The sequence below is a fragment of the Otolemur garnettii genome, unplaced genomic scaffold, assembly GCF_000181295.1.
Source record: "Otolemur garnettii isolate 467f Iridium unplaced genomic scaffold, OtoGar3 scaffold00049, whole genome shotgun sequence".
Classification (NCBI taxonomy): Eukaryota; Metazoa; Chordata; class Mammalia; order Primates; family Galagidae; genus Otolemur; species Otolemur garnettii.
Window position 1 is genome coordinate 3,302,618 of NW_003852444.1, and position 20,884 is coordinate 3,323,501.

The window sequence follows — 20,884 nt, forward strand, 5'->3', positions numbered from 1 at the left end:
GTGTTCAGAGATGCTCACCCCTGGCGTGTCTGCATTCTGGCTCACAGAGAAAAGGAAAGAATATTCCATTGTCAAGTTTTTAATCACAAAGACACACCTGAACACCTGACAGTACAGTAGACTGGGAAATGTAGTCTCAAAGTGGGTGACTCCATGTCTAGTTAAAATTGTAGGGTTTCAGTTACATTCAGGAAGAAGGGAAGAGTGGATTTTGAGGAAAAAATGGCCTCTGCTTCAGTTTGTCCCCGGCACGCAGGTGTCCAGGTGTCCTTTTCCTCCCACCCTCAAGGGGACGTCATAGAGTCCCGTCCAGGTGCTCTGTTCAGGTAATGCTTCAGGTCTCGTGGCCAGCATCTCTGTGTGGTATGTTGTTGTCCTTCATGTTAGACCAGGATGTGGGTCTTCTTACCCTGAAACCTCTACAGGAATGAACATGTTCCTCTACTCCTCACCTCCCAAAAGCAATACAGGGGATAGAGTAGGAACCACCCTACAAGCTCCCATTTAGAAAAGGGAAGAACGAGAGATCAAATTAGTCACTAGTTCTTTTTTTTTTTTCTTTTTTTTTTTTTATTGAATGGTAACTGTACATTGATGCACTTTGGGGGTACAGTGTGGTGTTTTCATACACAATCCAAGACACTTCCATCAAACTGGTTAACATAGCCTTCATGTAACTTTCTTAGTTATTATGTCAAAACATTCATATTCTACTCATAGAAAGATTCACTTGTACCCTTGCAAGATGAACCACAGAAGTGAACCCTCGAATCCCTCTCCCTCCACCCTCTCCCCCCTCCCTCCACCCTCCCCATATCCTTAGGTTGTTATTAGGTTATAGCTTTCATATAAAAAGGTTTAAATTAGTTTCATAATAGGGGTGTGTACATTGGATACTTTTTCTTCCATTCCTGTGATACTTTGCTAAGAAGAACATTTTCCAGCTCCATCCATGTGGTCACTAGTTCTTAACAATAAAACATCCTGCTGAGTAGGATGACAAAGACTCTGTCCTGTCAGAACACACTGTTGGCTAAGCCTTAGTTCTGGAACCTTCAGTAGGTGGTACTAGTCTGTCCCTGTACCAAATGGGAGTGCCTATTTTCTGTATTTGCAAAGTCAGGAGGCAACATGTTCAGACCAGTAATGAATATGCCACAGTGATGGAATATAATTGTTGCACGGGGGCATCGCTGATCCTTTTTTTTTTTTCCCAGTTTGGCCAGGGCTGGGTTTAAACCAACCACCCTTGGTATATGGGGCCAGCACCCTACTCACTGAGCCAGAGGCACTGCCCAGCATTTCTGATTCTTAATCGCATGAATTCTCACCAGAGTGTGGGAGGGGCAGGCAGAGGGTCAGTTGCATTGGGTACCACACAGCCATACATGCCTGGGTTTTATCAGTGAAAGGAGAACCCCAGTGTCCCCCATCCTGCAGGGAAATCCGTGGTCTGGCCCAGCAGCCTGTGGCTACATATCGATAGCATATATTGAACCAGTTCTCCAGGTTTTACAATGTACTTTTTCTTGGACGGTCTCTGTAGGTGGCTTGGCGTACATTTCAGAGTGGCGGTTTCTTAATCTATGCATTCTTACAGGCAAGCTCACCAGGAAGGCCTCCTTTTACATCATCTTTGAAGATTAACCTGTTGTCTGGCCCTCAGCCTTGTTTCAGTGCTTTTTAGTTTATCTTGATATTGTGGTTTGACAGTGTTGCAAAATCTATAGCATGTTTAAATTTTGAGGCTTTCCTACAATAGCTGTTTAACATTCATCCAAGAACTGCCAGTTTATCTGTGTTCATGTTCTATATTCCACGTTATCACCTTGTTCTGTCCCATCAGAGAGTGTTATCTTGGGCTGTCAAAGGATAGAATCTTTATGCTAGCCTAGCTTTTTCTCTAAGGGACTCTTAACTTAATAGTGAAATTTTCTTTAGGATCTTGGTTCAAGTTTAGGGCTTAATGTTGTCAAACAGAAAAGACAACTGTATAGCAAATCAGCACATGATAAACCCAGAAAATGAAAAGTTATTACATAACTTACTGTTGACAGAGCTTCTTTTAACGCAGAAAATATAGTATTAGGAATATGATAAAATGATTCTCAGTGTTCTTTTTTAGAGAAGCTAGATCTTAAACCTTTGAACTTAATTGTCCTTGTGTGATTTTCTATCAGTCAGACATTGATCAATTTGACACACATCCCTAAAGAGTATCTGAAAGCTGCCATCTTTTCAGGATGGGCAGACACAGCTTAGCTACCTTGATTTCCTATCCAGCCTGGGAATGTCTGTAGGAGTGAAGAAATGATTAAACACACCTCCCAGACAGTCATTTATTATTCTACTGCATGGCTACCTCCTCGTGCAAAGCTTAAAACAAAATGTACAGGGATCCTGAAATTAGAGTGATCATTCAGAGAGGAAGTTAGTTTGTTAGTCATTTTTGAATAGAGTGACTTTATTTTTCTTTTTAAAATATAAATTAGCCTTAAGGTCTCCTACCATCACCTCGAGGTTGAGAGCTGTAAGTCACTCTGGAGTGGCAGTGGTTGGCACACAGCTGGCTGCCAGTTGGTGGTTGAAAATCTTGACTCTAAGCAGTTGTTTGTCACAGTTTGGAGTAAGCCACAATGGCAGTTTGTGGGGGAGGGGGAGAAGTCTCTATTTGTAATCACAGTTGTTCTGAGGCCATCCATAATTGGGGATGCCTCCCCTTGCTTCTTTCTCATTGTTTGATGGAAATTGTAGAATGCGGAGAAGGTAAAAGTGGGTCAAAGGGTTTTAGTGACTTTGACTCTGCCCTAAATCAATTTGCTAGGGCTGCATAACTCCTAAAATTTGGGTGGCTTAAAACAACAGAAACTTACTATTTCACAGTTCAAAGGGTAGAAGTCCACAATCAAGGTGTCAGCAGGGTTGGCTCCCTCCAAGGGATGTAGGGGAGACTCTGTTCCCTGCCTCCCTCTTGGCCTTTGGTAGTTTATCCACAATCTGTGGGGTTCCTAGGTGTGTAGATGCAGCACCCTGATCTCTGTCTTCATATTCACTTGGTGTTCTCTGTATGTGTCTCTGGGTCCGAGTTTCCTCTTTTTTATACAGATGTCAGTCACACTAGATTAGAACCCTCTCTGATGATCTCATTTTAGCTTGATTACCTTTGTAAAACTCTATCCAGATAAGGTGATGTTCTGAGTTATTAGAGCTCTTTCATGTCCTTTTATGGGGGCACAGTTCAGTCTCTATCACCTCTATAGTGATTGCATAGTGACAAACACTCCCCACAGTGCTCCTACACTTGACTTGGGGCAGGACTTGCCCTGTCCACATGGTCCAGGGTGTCCGTTTGGGGTCAGTCAGCAGAACCATCCACGGCCAAGTCTCTGCTGACCTGGTTGGGATGGGAATAGAAGAAATTCTGAAGCTTTTTCTTTATTACTTGATGTAGTAATTATAAGCCCTAGTGACATCCAGTCATAACTTGTTTTCCCTGATTTGAGGCAATTGAGGGGTGAGCTTCTCCTTATTCTGTAACAACAAAGCTGGCAAGCAAGCATGAGTTCCAGACAAAGAACAGCTTTAAGAAGGGAGTTTGTAAGCTTCCAAGTGTCCCCTTGTCACAGTAAGCAGCTACTCTCTGGCAAGCGCCACCCAGTCTCCAGTGTACCTTGCTCGAGAACAATAGGCATTAGTCATAGTCTGTTAGTTCTGTCTGTTTCCCATGAGAAAAAGAATGTGTTCCATGATGCTGTCAGAGAGTTTCAGGCCCATGTTTGGGCCTTTCCTAAGGATCTTCTATAACATCAAAGGAGGCATCCTAAGCAACCTCTAAATGGAGAGCTTGGTCTTTTGAGGATAGGAAGGCCCTTTGCTCCTAAGCACTATAATAACCCTTGAGTTGGGGAAGTTCACAGCAGAGCCATGGCTACAGCTGTTCTCACTGTGCGTGTGTGTATGTGTGTTGTGCAGACACCAGCTGGAGATGCCGGGACATTACTCTCATCTGGCTGCCTTCTATGAGGACAAGAAGGGGGTGCTCCATGCCGGGCCTGGCAGAGGCAGCAGCCTGCCCCCTGTCTACTGGCTGCCTTCCATCCACCAATACATGTACCCTGAGATGAAGGTGAGGTCAGCTGTGCTCTCACACAGTGCTGGGCTTGTGTTTGGGGTCAGTAGCTGGGGATTAACTTGTAAATGAATGAGGAATTTATGTCTTGGGCTTGTGCAAAAAGTCTGCTTTCAGTAGGTTGTAACAGAAGCATTTGGATTTATTTAAAACATAAGATAACTTACATGAGAACACTATGCTTTCTAGTCATTTCTGTAATCACAGTGCAGAGCCATGCATGTTAGGTAGGCCTGTCATGCTGGACCCCTAGTTGGGAAAAGGTAGATTTAATTCTATGATTGCTTCAGATATTTTAAAGTCAGATATTTGAACTAAAGATGAAGAGTTTGAACGTCACAAAAGAATTTTGGCTTTGACACTGGATTATGTTTGTTTATAGTTAACAAAACACCTGGCCAAGCATCAGTCATTAGAAGGGTATAAAGCTGACTAAAAGCCGTGAATCTTCTTTTCTCTTTCCACCCTCCCTGTGGTGGGTCACAAGATATTTTAGTGGAAACTTAGGGTCCCCTGGCAGAGAAATTATGCTGTGAGTTTGAGAGCCCTGGGAAGGTGTCTTAGTAGAGGACTTGGTCCTTGAGTATTTGGCTAGGTGGAGAGTGAAGAATGCTAATTCCAGACTGAGGGACGGTGTGAGCAGTAGTGAGAGCCATGGCCTACCATTTTTCCAGCACCTTCTGTGAGTTGGGCATTATGCTAACCATTTTTCTATACCTGTTGTAGCACTTTTTAAACTTACTTAAAGAGTGGTTCTGTCAGCTGGTCGTCAGAGGAAAGCTTGGAGAAATAGGTTGGAATCAGATGATAGAGAACCTTAAATACTAGACCATGGAATTTGAACTCTAATAAAATACCAGCTGGGGTCTTTCTGGGACACAGACGCCATATTAGGTATTTCAAACTAATTCAACACAAGGAATCAGCAATATAGGAGTTGGAAAACTGGAGGAGTAAAAAGGGAGCCAATGTATAGCAATTACAGACAGCAGCCACCACCCTGTACTAGTCCTCTGTTGTGATGTAACATGTTACCCTGAAATTAATGGTTTAGAAGAGCATGTGTTACATTTATTATCTCATAGTCAAGAATCCACTTGTGGCTAAACTGGGCCAGTTGCTTCATGGTCTGTGGTCAAGGTATCTTCCAGGGTTGGGGTCTCATCTGAAGACTTGACTGGGAAAGTATCTACTTCTCAGCTCATATAGGTGTTGGCAAGATTAAATTCCTTGAGGGCTCTAGAACTGAAGGTGTCAGCACCATGACGGCTGTTTGTTGAAGGCTGCCCTCAGTTCTCAGCCAAGTGGATCTTTCCAGTATGGCCGCTTGCTCAATCAAAGCCAACGTGACAGATAGTCAGCTAGCAAGAGGAAGTTAGAACCCTTCCTAATGCAATCTTAGAAGTGACAGCCCCAGCAGTGTCATCATATGTTTTTGGTTAGAGGCAAGTTACTCAACCAGAAGAGAGGATTACATAAGGCTGTGAATACTGAGAGCCAGGGCAACTGGGGGCTATCTTAGAGGCTGTCGGCCACATATCCCTAGGGCTGGGGTCACAAGGGGGAGGAGAGGCATTCTTAAAGCCATGGGAGCCTACAGGAGCTCTGCAGATCAGTGTTCAGATCTCTGAGGATGGCACCAGGTGTCTGGTATGGGGATCCTTCAGGGAACATGGTTAAACCTATGCTGAGAGGGCACAGAAGAGCCAGAGGCCATGGTCACAGGTATCCTCTGCTGCTGGGGAAATACTAGCAGAGGTGACACATCCAGGAGAGTCCTCCCTTCCTCCTACTCTCTGGTCTCCAGGCCTTGTTCCCCATGAAAGAGCCTAAGAGGAAGCCAGTGACATTGGAATCCAGGAAATGTGGTTTGCAGATTTCCCGGCATGAACTGAGAAATAGTGATTAAGAAAAATGGCCATTGAGGGAATCTGTTCTTGTGCTGACATGAATCCTGCCATCTTTCTATCTGATTCTGACTCGGGCCCATCTTTTTCTCTGAGTTAAATTGCTACTTAGACTATCTCCAAACGCACCAGGAGCTGACCAGGATATCCCCAGATTCCTCTCCCTACGAGCCAGCAATGAAGGACAAAGGGAGAAAAAGGAAAATTGCTTTGTGCTTTTGCCCTACTGAGGGCAGCAGCTCATCAAAATACCTGTTGGAACAGAGAGATACAGGGAAAGGGTACTTTGATAGGTTGGAGATGCAAATCATTTTAAAAACCAGTATGTCAACACATCAAAACTTAGAATATATGTACTTACTGTTTAAGCAGCCTTACTCCTCAAGATCTGTCCAGAGGACAGAGTGATCTATGTGTAAGAATGCTGAATTCAGTAGAAAACTGGAAAGTCCATATATTATATTAAACTACTGTCATGAATAATGAATTAGAGTATAAGAAATTAACATTGAAAGTATTCCAGGTCTGTTTTATATGGGAATTACAAGGTGCAGAAAACTTGTGATTCCTGGGTATCTATAAGGGATTGGTTCAGGACTCCCCCCCTCCAGCCCCCCCATACCAAAATCTGCAGATGCTCACATCCCCATATAAAGAGGAATGGTGTTTGCATGTGAGCTACACACATCCTCCTATACCAGATGTTCCTCAACTTATGGTGAGATAATGTCCCGATACATACTCCATAGGTCAAAAATACTATAAGTTGAAAGCATATTTAATGTGACACAGCAGACAGAGCCTGATTTATGATGTTTTTAACTTAGGGCTTTTTCAGCTTGACATGGTACAAAGTGGTAACCATTCAGTAGAGACTGTAATTCCATCAACGTCTTGAGGAGCTCCACAACTTAAGATGGGTATAGCACAATAAATCCATTGTGAAGTTGAAAATTCCTAAAGTTGAGCCATCACAAGTCGGGGACAGTATGTACTGTCAGACATCCCTAGATTACTTATAAATATCTGATATAAAGATCACTATGAAAATTTTGAGACAGACTGTGTTATGGTCCATTATTTCACTTCCAAGAAACACAGTCAACAGTGTAATGTAAATGCTATGTAAATGGTTGTTCTACTGTATACTTCTTACAGTTATTTTCTACTCGTATTATGTTTTATTGTTGTATTGTTATCTTTAACTGATTTTCCCAAATATTTTTGGTCTGTGGTTGTGGATGTGAAACCAGTGGATAGAGGGGGCTGACCTTGTGTATAGTATGAGGACACTGATGTTAAATGATCAGTCTTGGGGATAGACAGAGATACACACATGTATATGCAAACATGGGACATGGATATATGGATACTGGATTGTTATTATAAGATATGTATTACCTGGAGATAAGGGACAGTATTGTGGAGGGCAGAGTACTGCTTATATGTATAAAAAAAATGACAGCACTCAAAAAATGGTATCTATAATAGTATTCCATTGTCGTGTATGGAAAATCACGTAATCACGTATGTACGTGTATTAAGACATTGTTATGTAATGTTTTTATTGAATTATGTCGTTTTGGGAATCAAGTTTAAAAATTATAAGTTCAATGAATTTTTACACCTTGATAGCATGTCTAAAGACAAATTTTAAAGATAAGTTTTTAAGAGTCAGATCTGAGACTACTGCAAAAGGGAAAAGAATAAACTGGAAAGGAGGAAGACGGGAAGGATGGAAGCCAGTTTGAGAGGCCAACAGGGGCTGGGAAGTGCTCCCCATACGAAATGGGGAAAGGGAGGGAGAGGCAGGGCAGGAAGGGCTCCAGGAATGGAGAGGTCCCCTAGTGGGTGGGTGGGTGGGTGGGGTGAAGGACGTTGGAGTAAAGAGAGGACAGAGTACTGGACGTGGAAGGTTGGAGAGAAAACCTGCTGGCGAGACCACAGACATCAGGAAAAGAGAGTTCTGCACTACCCGTAAAGAAACAAGGCTGAGAAAAGGGATTTGGATGAAAGCAGGAGAAATGTCTTCTGCCTCGTGCAGTTGAGCAGGACAGGGTGAGGGGAAGAAAAGCACCCAGCGCTGACTCTTTCAGAAGGGAGGAGGCAGCCTCAGATGCCTGCTTTCCCACCAGCCACTGGTCCCACTGGGCCAGGTGGGACCTGGACTATTTGCAATTCCCTGGAAGTGACACATTCCCAGGCCTTTGTAAAGCACTGGGCATTTCTGCCAGGAATATAGGTCCCTATCAGTCATCCTTTATGGTGAAGCCTAGAGGTCCCTTCCCTCAGGAAGTCTTCTTTGTCTCTGCCAAAATGAGATGAAGCAACCCTCTGTTGCTCCAGTAACCTGACCTTCCATCATGGCCCTCACCAGGCTGTATTTTAATTGCTTGTTTACCTGACTTTCTCTACTAGCCTATAAACTGTGAGGGCGGGGACCAGGTCAGTTTTGTTCATTGTTGGAACTAGAATACTTAGTGCTTGGCACAAATAAGCACGTCAGAAATATTTCTTGAATGAATGCATACAGACATCCATGAACAAATGATAAAAGTTAAGGACCAATCATTCCTTCTAGGTTTCTAAGGCCTGCTAGATTGGGCAAGGCCTGCCAGGTTCCTGGGCAGTGGAAGCATATATTAAGGACTAGAAGCAGCCACAGGAAGGCTGGGAAGAACTGGGCCATGCTTTGGTGCCCTTTCTTGTGGGTTTGCTGAGTGAATTTGATGAAATACAGTGGGTTGGAGGGATCCGACCAGACTTTGCCACTCGGAGCCTCTGCTCCTGGGGGATTTGAGATGTGGGGGTAGGGGAGGACGTACAAGGCATGCTCAGTGGAGAGCTGACTTTCTCCTGGAACAGGGCAGGTGAATGACATCGGTGAAGGGGCCATGCCTGGGAAAGGGACATCCTCTCTGCCTAAAGCAGGTGCACTCAGAGGATGAAGACAGCCCTGGTCTGGGCTGCTGGAGTGCAGAGGCTGCCTGGTGGCTCCAATGTCACCACCCCCACCAGGGCTCCTAGTTGTTAAACCGGTAGTATATGCCTTGGTGTAGTGCCTCTTCAGATGTGCACTTGCCTGTGTCCCTAATGGGTGACAAGCACTCCTGCTTCTGGCACTTTGGCATGGAAGTGACATTTGGAAGAGCTCAGATGCCTGGTTTGAAGCATCTCTTTTATCTAGTAGTGGTCGCTGTGTATGACTATTCCTATGTGCTGAGCTTTTCACTTTTTGTCTCAGGGTCCATGTGAGATAGGCAGTGGTCTCCCAGAGGACAGAGAACCAGAAACGTCCACCAGCCTTCTCCAGGCCCCCTGTTAGTAAGCAGCAGAGCCGAGATTTCAGATCTGCTCTTCTGGGGTCAGAGATCCACTCACGGTGCTAGCCCTTGGCTCTGCTCCTAGAAGGCAGCCTGCAGGGGGCGCCAGGCCTTGGCACAGCATCAGGTGGAAGGCGGTGGGAAGTGCAGCCTTATGGGCTGGGCCTGTGACCTGTACGGAAGCCTCCCGGCTGTTACACTGTATCCAGTCCCCGTATGTTGTATATTTGGGGATCTGATCTGGACTGTTTGCTCATCATTTCATTGCTTACAGTGCTCAATAATATTTTCCTGCTGAATTTTTTTGTTTTACTGTCTCCTTAAAGGTACTTTTATTTCTGACTTTTAAAAAGTTAAATTAAGCTTCGCTTCCTCTGTACCTCTTTCTCCAACATAGTCAATGATCCCTAAACTGTCCGGGGAGCTGTGGTAGTGTAGACATCTAGTTTAAAGGTGAAACTTTCAAGGTGAAAAACATCATTTTGTGTGGATGTAGCATCGCATAATATGTCTGGTTGTACTTTAGATCTGGGGGGTGAGGGTATGGTGTTTAGCATCCACTTGTGTTGGAAATTTTTTACAGTATTTCTAATGAGCTGTTTTTCTTCCCCTCCTCCTCCTTCACCCCTTTTTAATTTTTTCAGATCACACACCCAGCCGGCTGCATGTCTCAGTTTATTAAATTCTTTGGAGAACAGATCCTCATCCTCTGGAAATTTGCCTTACTTCGAAAGCGCATTTTGATATTTTCTCCCCCACCTGTGGGCGTTGTGTGCTACCGAGGTAACTAGAAGGCAGTCAGGGGCTCTGCTCATGTTCTCCGTAACAGAAACTACTTGAGTCTTTCGGTCACTGACCAAGCTCAAATGAGTTCAGGCCACAGCAAGGGGAGCACAGACTTTAGCCTCGGAAGCCACATGATTGGACATGGGCTGTGGGGGCAGGTGGAAGATGGATTGGGAGAAAGGGACTGGATTAAAGCAAAGATGGATTCTAGGTATATTTAAGAGAAAAACTGCACAAAATTTGTTGTCTAGTTGGGTTGTAAAGGCTCTGACAGGTGAGGTGGTGATGAGGCAGCATCGAAGATGATAAAGGTGGTGGGACCACCAAATGGGGGACTGCAGAGCGCTGAGGGGGCTGGATTGATAGGGTTAGTGTGGGGCACATGACAAGTGCATGGTGCCTGGGAGGCCTTCCCAGGAGACATCCATCCCCCATTGTGTAGCAGGGTTGGGCCTTTGGGGAAGACCGGGCTGAGTCAAGAGTGGCATAGAGACTGCACTGATGACAGGATATGCAGCATCACCTGGGGAAGAGAGCACAGAGAGGTGTGCCAGGTGCAGGAGGGGGACTGATGAAGGACAGAAGGGACTTCAGGGCAAGAGGCAGAAGGAGGGGACTGGAAGATGCAAGGGTTAGGCCAGAGTTCCAAGAAACCAAAAGGTCCACCAAGACCTATGCAAGACTAGCAAGAGAAAGACTGAAAAATGTCAGTTGGGTCTGGTAAGAGTGTTGTTGACATGGTTCTGCTGTAGAACCCTAAAAGCTTCTCCCTCTGAGTCTCCTCAGAACACCAGGACTACCTGACTGAGAGGAAGTGGGTACTAGAGTGAGACCCTATGCTGCTTCCCAGAGGCTGGCTGTTCAGAGAAGGTGCTGGCAACAGCCTCTGATGTCGGGAAGGCGGGTGCAAACTTCCGCTCCCCCTCTGTCCCACAGTCTATTGCTGCTGCTGCCTGGCCAACGTCTCGCTGCCCGGCATCGGGGGCACCATTCCTGAGTCCAAGCCTTTCTTCTACGTGAACGTGGCTGACATCGAGAGCCTGGAGGTAGAGGTGTCCTATGTGGCCTGTGAGTACAGGGCCCTGCCCTGATGTTCCAGCCTTTCTCCTCCTCCCAGACACGGGGCACCTGGACTCCTTGTTTCCTGGTGGGGCCGGGCGAGTCCATGCTGCCCTGACCTTGGGTTCCATAGGCACCACAGAGAAGATATTTGAGGAGAAGCGGGAGCTGTACGATGTCTATGTGGATAACCAGAACGTGAAGACACACCACGACCACCTGCAGCCATTGCTGAAGATCAACAGTGCTGACAGGGAGAAGTACCGGCGGCTCAACGAGCAGAGGTAGCGGCAGTAGCTGGGGCCAAGAGGGGCCTCTGCTGTCCCGGATGTCCCACACTTCCCAGGACAGCCTCAGGGTGGTAGGGGGTCTCTGTAAAGCCTGTCCTGCTAACCCATCCCTCACGATGCATTTCTGCCAGTCTGATGCTGCCCAGGAGATGGAAGTGAGGGGACGCCAGGCTCTCGGTGTGTTGCCTTGACAGGAGGGCAGCAGGTGCATGTGGTTGGTGTCTTTCTGATGGACATCTGTGAGGCCCAGGGAAGGACAGCTAGGCTAGCTTCCAGAAACTCCCCAATGACCTAGTTTAGATTTGCCCAAGTGTAGTGTTTAAAACAGCTGTTTATTAACTGTCTCCATTGCGGGGATCACTGTATTGGAAACTTGTTTATGCACCATCTCATGTCATTCTTAAGAATCTGGTGTTGTTCCCTGTGAAATAAATGGCATCATACACATCATCCCCATTTGATGGACAGTTAGGGAGGATTGTTACTTGCCTGAGGTTGCCAGGATCACAACTGGCCCCAGACCCTAGGGGTTTGGAGTCCGGGCCCTGTTTATCCTTTTCCTGTCCTTTCTCTCCCTGCCTTTGGGCTGGTGCTGCCCGTTGCAGATGCCCGGCTGATGCCTTGCCTGTAACTGGGGTCCTGGGAGCTGTGCCAGAGTCTGATGGTGTCTCCTTCCTCACAGGCAAATGCTGTTGTATTCCCAGGAGGTAGGAGAAGACTGCAGCCCTTGCGAAGAGGACCTGTTTGTGCTGTGAGTCTTGGGCCTAGGCTCTGTGGCCTCTTCAAGGTCCCATCAGCGCTAACTTCTTTGGATGACCTACATCCCTCCCATGTCACCCACTGAGGTCCAGGAATGCTTCTAGGGTCACTTAGAGCAACCTTGAGCCCTGAAATGCCATTGGGGGACCCAGAGGACTTAAGGAAAGAAGCAGGGGTGGACCATTAAGAGAGAAAAGGAGTCCCAGCATTGGTTTTCTTGTTGGGCTTTTACATCAGGACTGTCCACCACATGGAAGCTCCTCATGTCCCTCAGGACTCAGGGACTTTTCATCCATTGCAATAAAACAGTTGTGCTGAGTATTATGGGATAATCTGAATTTTTAACTCTCAAATTAATTTAGATCTCTTTCCCCCAGATCCCTTAGTGGTGGGGCAGGAACCAGGGCCTTTCCCACCTCAGCACTGATTTCATCCAGCCCTCTGTGATGTGAACAGAGTGGAGACTGAAGCAGGATTAATTCTCCCAGCTTCCTGTTTACTCTTCTTAGCTCACACCCAGGGACCCGCCTCGGGATCAGCACTTGGGATTTTTTTTTTTTTTTGAGGCAGAGTCTCACTATGTCGCGCTTCGTAGAGTGCCGTGGCGTCACAGCTCTCAGCAACCTCCAACTCTTGGGCTTAAGCGTTTTCTCTTGCCTCAGCCTCCCAAGTAGCTGAGACTATAGGCGCCCGCCACAATGCCCCGCTATTTTTTTGTTGCAGTTGTCATTGTTGTTTAGCTGGCCCGGGCCAAGTTCGAACCCACCAGCCTCAGTGTATATGGCCATAACCACTGTGCTACAGGCGCCGAGCCTGGCACTTGGGATTTGATGTAAAAAATTTAATGTGGATGTTTCAAGGAAGGTGAGACACTGATCTGATAGTTGACTCTCAAAATCCTGCTTGCTGTTTTGGTGAAAAGTATCTGGGACTTGGGCAGAACCACAGTCTCATAAAGGTTTGACAAGGGCCATTGCCTCTGAAATGCCTGTGCACACAGAGCTGCTTTAGGCGCTGGGTCCCTTTGCTGAACCCAAGAGCACTGGGGGCCCAGCTTAACTAGACTGGGAATCCTTCCTGAGCATGGCTCATTTGTCCACACAATACTCCAGAGCTGTGACTTGTAAATCTTGTTCCATGTGTAATTCTCCTCTTCTCAGAAAGAGTAATCAAAGAAGAACACACACCCAGGGACAATGTTGGCTGCCAGTGTCACTGCCTGGGGCTGATCTCCCCTTCCTCCTGCACCTGCACTTCTGGGCTGTTGGCTTCAGAATATCCCTTTGCCAGCCTCAGCTCCTCCGAGCTCTCCATTCTCTGTGTTGACCTTGTCAGTCTGGGCCATCTGCAATGGCTTGGGAGCTGGAGGACCTCTTCTATGCCTTTCTTTGCTCTAGAAGGCTCACTTGCTGTTGCTAGCTCTGATAACCTATTTAGGGCTTCACAGGTGACTTTCAGTTTCTCACTTTAAATCTTGTTTGGCCAGTAACTGCATTACTAGGTTATAGTTTTTCCTACATTTCTTTTTCCCTTATGACTAAACAGAGAAAGGAAAGCAGAGTGTGGGCCCTCTCCCTGAGCCTGTGTTTAACCCTGGTGATTTCCTTCTTACAGGAAAATGAATTTTTAGCAGTCAGTGCTCAGAGATTTCTCCACTCATTGTGGGATTAATGTCATATGGTTTTTTTGCTAACCCTAATAGCATTTTGATTATTTATTTTTACCTTAATAGCATTTTAATAATGGTTTGATTTTACCTTTCACCCTGTTTTCTTCCTTTAAAAGATATGTTTGTTTTTGAAGCCATTAAAATGTGTATTAAACAAACTGGCATATAGCTTCAGTGTGGATTATCTGCTGAGCTTTTTTATTTTCTTCCCTCTCCCTTTTCTGCATCTTGTCTTGCAAATTCAGGTTTTTCCTAGAACAGAACAATCGGATATTTCAGACTTTGTTGGAGGTGTCTGCCAGCCAAGACAAAACTCTGACAGCAGAGCATGCCCGAGGCATGGGTCTGGACCCTCAAGGAGACCGGAGCTTTCTCATGGACCTGCTGGAGGCCTATGGCATTGACGTCATGTTGGTCATTGACAACCCCTGTTGTCCATAGGAAGGACACAGGGCTCTGGAACCGCTCACGTGGGATGACAGCAGCCTAGAGTTCACCCCAGACCTCCAAAGGGCCTCATTTCTTTCTTAAGTTGACACAAAGGAATATTGTTTATACTTTACAACAAATGTAATTTTTGCAATTTCCTTTCTGCTCTTTCTACCCAGAAGTAAGGTGAGACCACTCTGGCTTTGTGGTCTGCTTTGGCATAGGACGTTCAGATCTGCTACTTTCTCTGAGAGCTGCTTGTCCTTTAGCTTTGGTTTTAGGAGTTAAATCACTCCCTGCTGCTAAGCCCTGGAAACATGGGGATCGACTGACTGTTCAGAATGTCTGTCTGAACAGTCATATACCCCTTGGTATATGTACTCAAGAATAAGACAACCGTCTATCCAGTATGGCCTTAGATCTCCATCCACATGAAGGCAGGCACTAGATCAGGTGAGCAGTCAAGGTTTTTAGCAGTTGTAGGAGTCAGTGTCTAGGAACCAGACCTCAGCTAGACCAGGTGAGCAGTCAGGGTTTTTAGTGGTATAGGAGTCGGTAGTCTAGGGACCAGACCTTTTCTGTTGTTCGCTAAGAAAAGAACTAAGACTAAGGCAATTCAGTCTTTGTTTACTTGAGCTGGGACCACAAAAGGACAAAAGGATGTTTCTGATACCAAATATGAGTGTCTCTTAAGGGTAGAATGACAGAGAAAGGTTGCTTATAAGTGAGCTGAAAACTAAAATTGTAGAATGAAGCCTTGGAACCTTTCTCACAGTAGTTTACTGGTGGCAACTCAGTGGAATATTCCTCTTTCATGGAAGCCCTCCTCAGGATGGGTTGGCCAGTTCCTTCAGGGCCAATGCTAGCCTTGGAGCTTGCAGGCAAATTCATTTTACAAGTTAACCTCTCTTAAGGGTTAACCACCCTCTTGGAGTAATTGGGGTATTTTTAAAGGGCAGAATTTGGGCTACCAAAAGGTAGACCAGTTGAGGTTCAAGCAGCATGGAGAAGCCCTCAGTTTCTTCATCTGGACTAGTTCTCTGGAGGCGCTGCCAGCCGGGCCGGTGGGCAACACAGATTTCCTGGGTTCCGTAATATATAAAACACTCTGGTTAACTCAGAGGTTGGAGTGTGATGTTAATCATTACCCTGGAGCCAAACTTAACTTTTTTTTCGCAGAAGCAGCGTTCCTTAGGCTGAGCTAATTGGTCCAGCGATCTAACAGATTTGTTGGAAAACTCGACAGTGCCTTCACGGAAGAAGTGTCAGGAAGCCCTGAGTGCCATAGTGCACTTATCTACCCTTTGAGGTGTTTGGTCTGGGACGGGTGCTCTTGCTACCTGCCTGTTCTCTTCAGCTGGCATTTGAAGGAAGGCAGAGTGAGCGAGACAGGGACTATCAGCCAGCCAGAAAGCTGTGAGTTGTGTTGAGGCCTTTGTTGCCATTGTTGAGGTGACAACCCGATACTAGTTTGTTGGTGACAGTTTCTTCCTTTTCATCTTTCTGCCCAGTTATTGGAGCACATATAGATGTACCCATGTCTCTGACCAAGCCCCCGCCAGGCTAATGGTAGACAGCAGAGAGACAGCCTCCAAACAGATGGGTCCCGTGTCTCACTTCAAGGTGAGGTTCATAGGGCTTACTGCTGGATTCGAGTATGTTCGCTGTATCTCCTTGATATGGAATCCAAGACGGAAATAATTCATGCGTAGACATGCAAATAGACATTAATTAATCAAGGTGTAGTATCTTTTATGTAAATATATAAATAAGTTTGGGCATTGAAAGGTAAACTATACAACTAATGAATTTTTTCTCTTTTGTAGTGTGGGGTTAGCTATCATTTCAGTAATATATTTGCTTACAAAAGAAAAAAATCTGTGTTTAAGCCTGTAGCTTCCCCTGTTTGTCCCTTTATGAGTGACCCTCTCCTCTTACTCCTCAAGGGGTAGGGTGGCTTCCTAACTTGAGTCAGGTGATGGTTGCTTTTAGTCGGCCTGAGGCTCAGGGTATCCTAAGTTGGGGGTGAGTGGTTAGAGACGGGAGTAGGGTGAAAGGCAAGGCCTGCTTCTCCTGGAGGGTACAGACAGACCCTTTTTGTCTGGTGCTGGGGAATTTGCTGGAAGTATGCTGTTGTAAACATTTCTGCTCCAGAGCCCTCTGACTCCAAACCCTTTTGTTTCCTTGCTGTTTTAACTCCAAGTCTGATGTAAAGATAAGAGGGTGAAAATGAGGGTCCTGTATTTTTCTTTGGTGAATCAGGACTTCTGGGTTTGTCCTCATGTCATACTTTTCTAGGCAGCTGTCTGGCATTTCCATGTGTCCACCCTCATGGTCATGCAGGGTACAGGTGGCCTGGGAGAGGAATGTACCAGGGTGGCAGTGCCATGTCTTAGGCCACATGGCCTGGGCTTGGCTGACCTCAAATCAGAGCTGCTCCCTTTAAGAGGGAACCCAAGGAGTCTACTCTACCTTGCCACCTTCTTCATGGAGTCATAAATCGTGTGCAGAGCCTCTAGGTGGCTGAACAGCACACACATCACCTCTTCGGTTACCTTAGTCACAGTCTATCATCCTCCAGGGTATATTTTGCGTGATTTGTGAAGTTATTTCCATGGTCACCGTTTGAAGTCTTGCTCTGTCCCAACTCTCCTGCCCCATGTTGGAAATTAGCAGGTACAAGCCAGTGTCATTTGCTGCCGGCTCTCTACAAGGGGAGTATGTGAGGTTCTAAACACAGATGCCTCCAAAGTGACACAGAAGCTGGGAGCCATTGGACCTGCTTTTCTCTTACTCTTGATATATTTTCTGAGAAATCTTCTGCTTTTGTTGGGAAGAAGGTGGTGAATGGTCATTATTATTGCTGACCTCCTGGCACAGGGTTGGGAAGTAGGGTGGGGGTAGCCTCCTGCCCTTCTCTACTGTTGGGCCTCACCCCTCCCCTGCCGATGTGGCTTAGTCCCGGGGAGCTGTCAGCCTGGCCTCATGCCATGCTGTGAACCATGTGCTAACTTGGAGATACTTGCTGACCTGTGATGTTGGGGCTGCCCCATCATTCCTGAATGAGTTAAGATTCTCTATGTGGACAAGAATCTAGGTTTGGGTAAAATATGGTGGAAAGGCCTATTAAAGAGGATGTTTTCAGTTTTGTAGGCTCAGCTGATGGTAATACTCAGCCTTTGGGGAAATGTCCTCTTTTGTCTTGGCTTAGAACTCTTGTTCCGCATGGAGTCAGAAATGGTAGGGCTCATCTCCTACTGGACTTAAAAACATGGGCCAAAAATTGGTTTAGAATTAGCCTTGATTTTAGTTAAATATGAAGCATTCCCCAAGCCTGGTGTAGATCCATTCCAGTGTTACTGTCCCTCCTGGGGCCTGTCCAGTCCTCAGTAATTATGATTACAGTGAGAAGGTACTTGCCGCCCTTCCTCTGTCTGCCTCGGGGAGGGAAGTTGAATTTACCATGTAGCTATAGGAATAATTTAACATAGGAACTTGTATTTATAACTTGTTCCATGTGAAAATCAAGATGGGAAAGTTAAGAGTAGCACACAGGTGCGGGTAATTCCTGATGTCACGTGTGAAGATTCATTTATCATGAAACTACCTATGATATTTTAGCTAGAAGATAAATCATAGTTACATCACTGTTTTTCATTCTGGTGTTTATAAGGATGGATTTGCTATCTGTCTAGATACATTGAAAGCCCTTCAGACACAATAAAAAGATAAAATTATCTTTAAACTGATGCCTTTGGGGAACCTTGTGTAAAGAGCAGTAATGAATTAACCTATTAGTGGTAGGACCTTAACCCTTCTAGAGGAGGTAAGGACCCCAGGCCGTTTCCCCCCCTTTGAAACTGCACAGCCCAGGGTATGGACTGCCACACTTTCTGCAGCCTTCCTGCAGGTCCTCTCAGCTGCAGGACGGACAGGTGGGGCAGATGAGTAAAATTGTACGATAATCAGCTTGTCTTAGGGTAATGACAGTTCTAAAATGGGCAAGAAAATTAATGCAGGGACCCACATGCAGGCATGGGCTTAGCTCCCTGTTACGTCCCCAGCCGGCGGGCTTGAAATCGGAAATGTCCAGCCGCATGAGGTGAGAATCCCACAGAGCCAAAGGCTCCCCTCAGCAGGCCCAGCCGTGTCCCTTCTCACTTCAGGAAAACTCTTTTCTGATTCAGGGTAGGGGAAGAGGAGTTGTTACGGGCTCCTTTTACTCCCAAGTCATGGATTTTTAATATTCCATTTTTATTACTAATATACCTCTGTTCCCAGGAGCTACTGGAGTGTTGCATATTATGGGAAAAGGCTAACTGTGAATTAAGTTAATGTTTACTTATAAGAAATGGAAGTTTATTTTTATACCGATATTACTATGTGATGAACTGAGTATGCAGATACTGAAATTTCAAAACTATAATCTGGGAAGAAATGAGCAGCTTTGTAATTTGGTAGCAGCCAAAACCCCATAGAAGTTTTACTGTGTCAGTATTTCATAGAATGAATGAGGCAGCTGTGCTGTGAAATCCTGACAGCACTTTTTAGGACATGAACATACAAACACGAACCTTAAGTAAAACTCTAGTATAAAATGGGGTAAGTGGGATCGTTCTGATTATTAGGCCTCTTAGTCTACTAACTGGGAATGCATGGTGGTAGTGGGAGGTGGTTTTATAACTGGCACTTTAATTCAATTTTGGAGCTGGAATTTAGGGGCACTTGGATGAAATTGCAAATTTAGAAAGGGAATAAGAATTTTCTAGTGCTATGTAGAGCAATGGTGATGGAGAAATAGAGCCTTGCTTTCATCTTTTTAAGAATTTATTCTAGAATTCCAGCGTAACACGGGATTGTAGAGCTAATGTGACCTAAACTGAGAAAGTCTATTTAATTATAGTAAGGAAGGCACAAATTGCTTACGTTTACTGTAGAATGCTTACTTCGACTCCTAATAAATTTGCATACTTGCTAAGGACATTTGGGGAACGTGGGGATAAGGCAAGGTGTTACAAAGTAGCCAGAGATGCTCACACAATAAAAAGTCCACACAGGAGTAACTGAGTTAGATAGTTGCAAATATATTTAATTAGCATTAGAGAGAAAATTCCTTACTTTGGGTAAATTAAGCAAAGATAAAGTATAAAAAGTTTTTAAGGTGGTGTTAGAAACAGAGAGCTTGTGTCTGGCATACGCACAGAGACTCTGCGGGACGATGGTAGAGTCCGTGCTTTTGAACAGCCAGCCTGGGTGGGAGACTGCAGGGACGGAGAACAGAGGAAAAACAAAATGAACTTCCTTTATTTACCCAAAGCTTGTTGGCTAATTTTTTTTTTTTTATAGGCCTGGGAAATAAACCCTTCCTGGAAAATAAATAGTAGTAGCCTTGGAAAAACAGTTTTCCTGTTTTTCCTGAGTTAGGATCAGCGGAGCCTCCCTGTCGCCTTAAATGTAAAAACTTGATTTTGATTAAAACCCCAGCATAGGAGCTATAGCAATAAGAGAAACGGAATCTATTTTTGTTTCAAGTCCTTACCTCGTATTGTGAAATCAGACAGTACATAAATTTTGCCCCGAATACTATCACACACAGGTACATTGTGCGCTCTTTGTTTTCATGGTGATAATTTTAAAGGCCTAAAGAAAGTGGGGTTAATTCTGAAGCTAAATGTTTCTGGAAATGATTTTGTTCTGTGGTACAAATAACATCTATGTATGTGTGTCATATCTGTATATATCTGAACCAAGTTGTGTGCAGAGAGGTTGATAAAACTATATTTACAGAAAACAATTTTTACAATTAAAGTTCACACTTTAACATGAATATGTGTGCTGCATTCCTTCACCTAGTCCAGGACGTAGTTTGTGGTAGGAAGGATCGGTCACCCACCCCATCCACGAGCAGAGCCCTTAGTGAGGGCAGAGGAGGCTGAGGAACTACTACCTGCCCGTCTGGAGGCCACAGTCTGGATGGACTTCATCCAGGTAACGGGAACCAAAGTTGGGAATAACTACACCACCAGAAGAGCCAGGACTGTGCCCCTCCGTTACATCAGGACACTTGCACACTTATCTCACAGAAACCGAAGCCCTTTCATTTCACAGAATCTCTGATCAGAGTTGAGTTTCAAACAGTATGTATTGGTATACATGTGTGTTTGTGTGTTCTAAACTATAGTTTCATTTCTAATCTTTTGGAAAGTTACAACATTTATTTAAAATTAGAGGGGGGCATCTGTGGCTCAAAGGAGTAAGGCACTGACCCCATATGCCAGAGGTGGTGGGTTCAAACCCACCCCTGGCCAAAAAATTGCAAAAAAATAATTACATAAATTGATGGCTGGCCATCGTGGCTCATATCTGTAATCTTAGCACTCTGGGAGGCCAAGGAGGGTGGATTGCTTTAGCTCAGGAGTTCAAGACCAGCCCAAGCAAGAACAAGACCCGATTGCTACTAAAAATAGAAAAATTAGTGGGGCATTGTGGTGGACACCTGTTTTCCCAGCTACTTGGGAGGCTGAGGCAAGAGA

The 20,884-nt window shown here is 45.2% G+C and overlaps 1 protein-coding gene across 1 annotated transcript in view; it reads left to right on the forward strand.

The window, feature by feature from the left end:
• The window catches only part of KIAA1147 (KIAA1147 ortholog), a 35,330-nt gene extending 15,150 nt beyond the window's left edge, over window positions 1-20,180 (forward strand). The window contains exons 4-9 of the mRNA XM_023514203.1: window positions 3,973-4,126; window positions 10,004-10,142; window positions 11,082-11,213; window positions 11,338-11,488; window positions 12,177-12,245; window positions 14,168-20,180. Of these exons, the coding sequence (XP_023369971.1) occupies window positions 3,973-4,126; window positions 10,004-10,142; window positions 11,082-11,213; window positions 11,338-11,488; window positions 12,177-12,245; window positions 14,168-14,363 (841 nt within the window). The 3' untranslated portion in view covers window positions 14,364-20,180. The remainder of the gene's footprint in view (window positions 1-3,972; window positions 4,127-10,003; window positions 10,143-11,081; window positions 11,214-11,337; window positions 11,489-12,176; window positions 12,246-14,167) is intronic.
• Window positions 20,181-20,884: the final 704 nt, after the last annotated feature.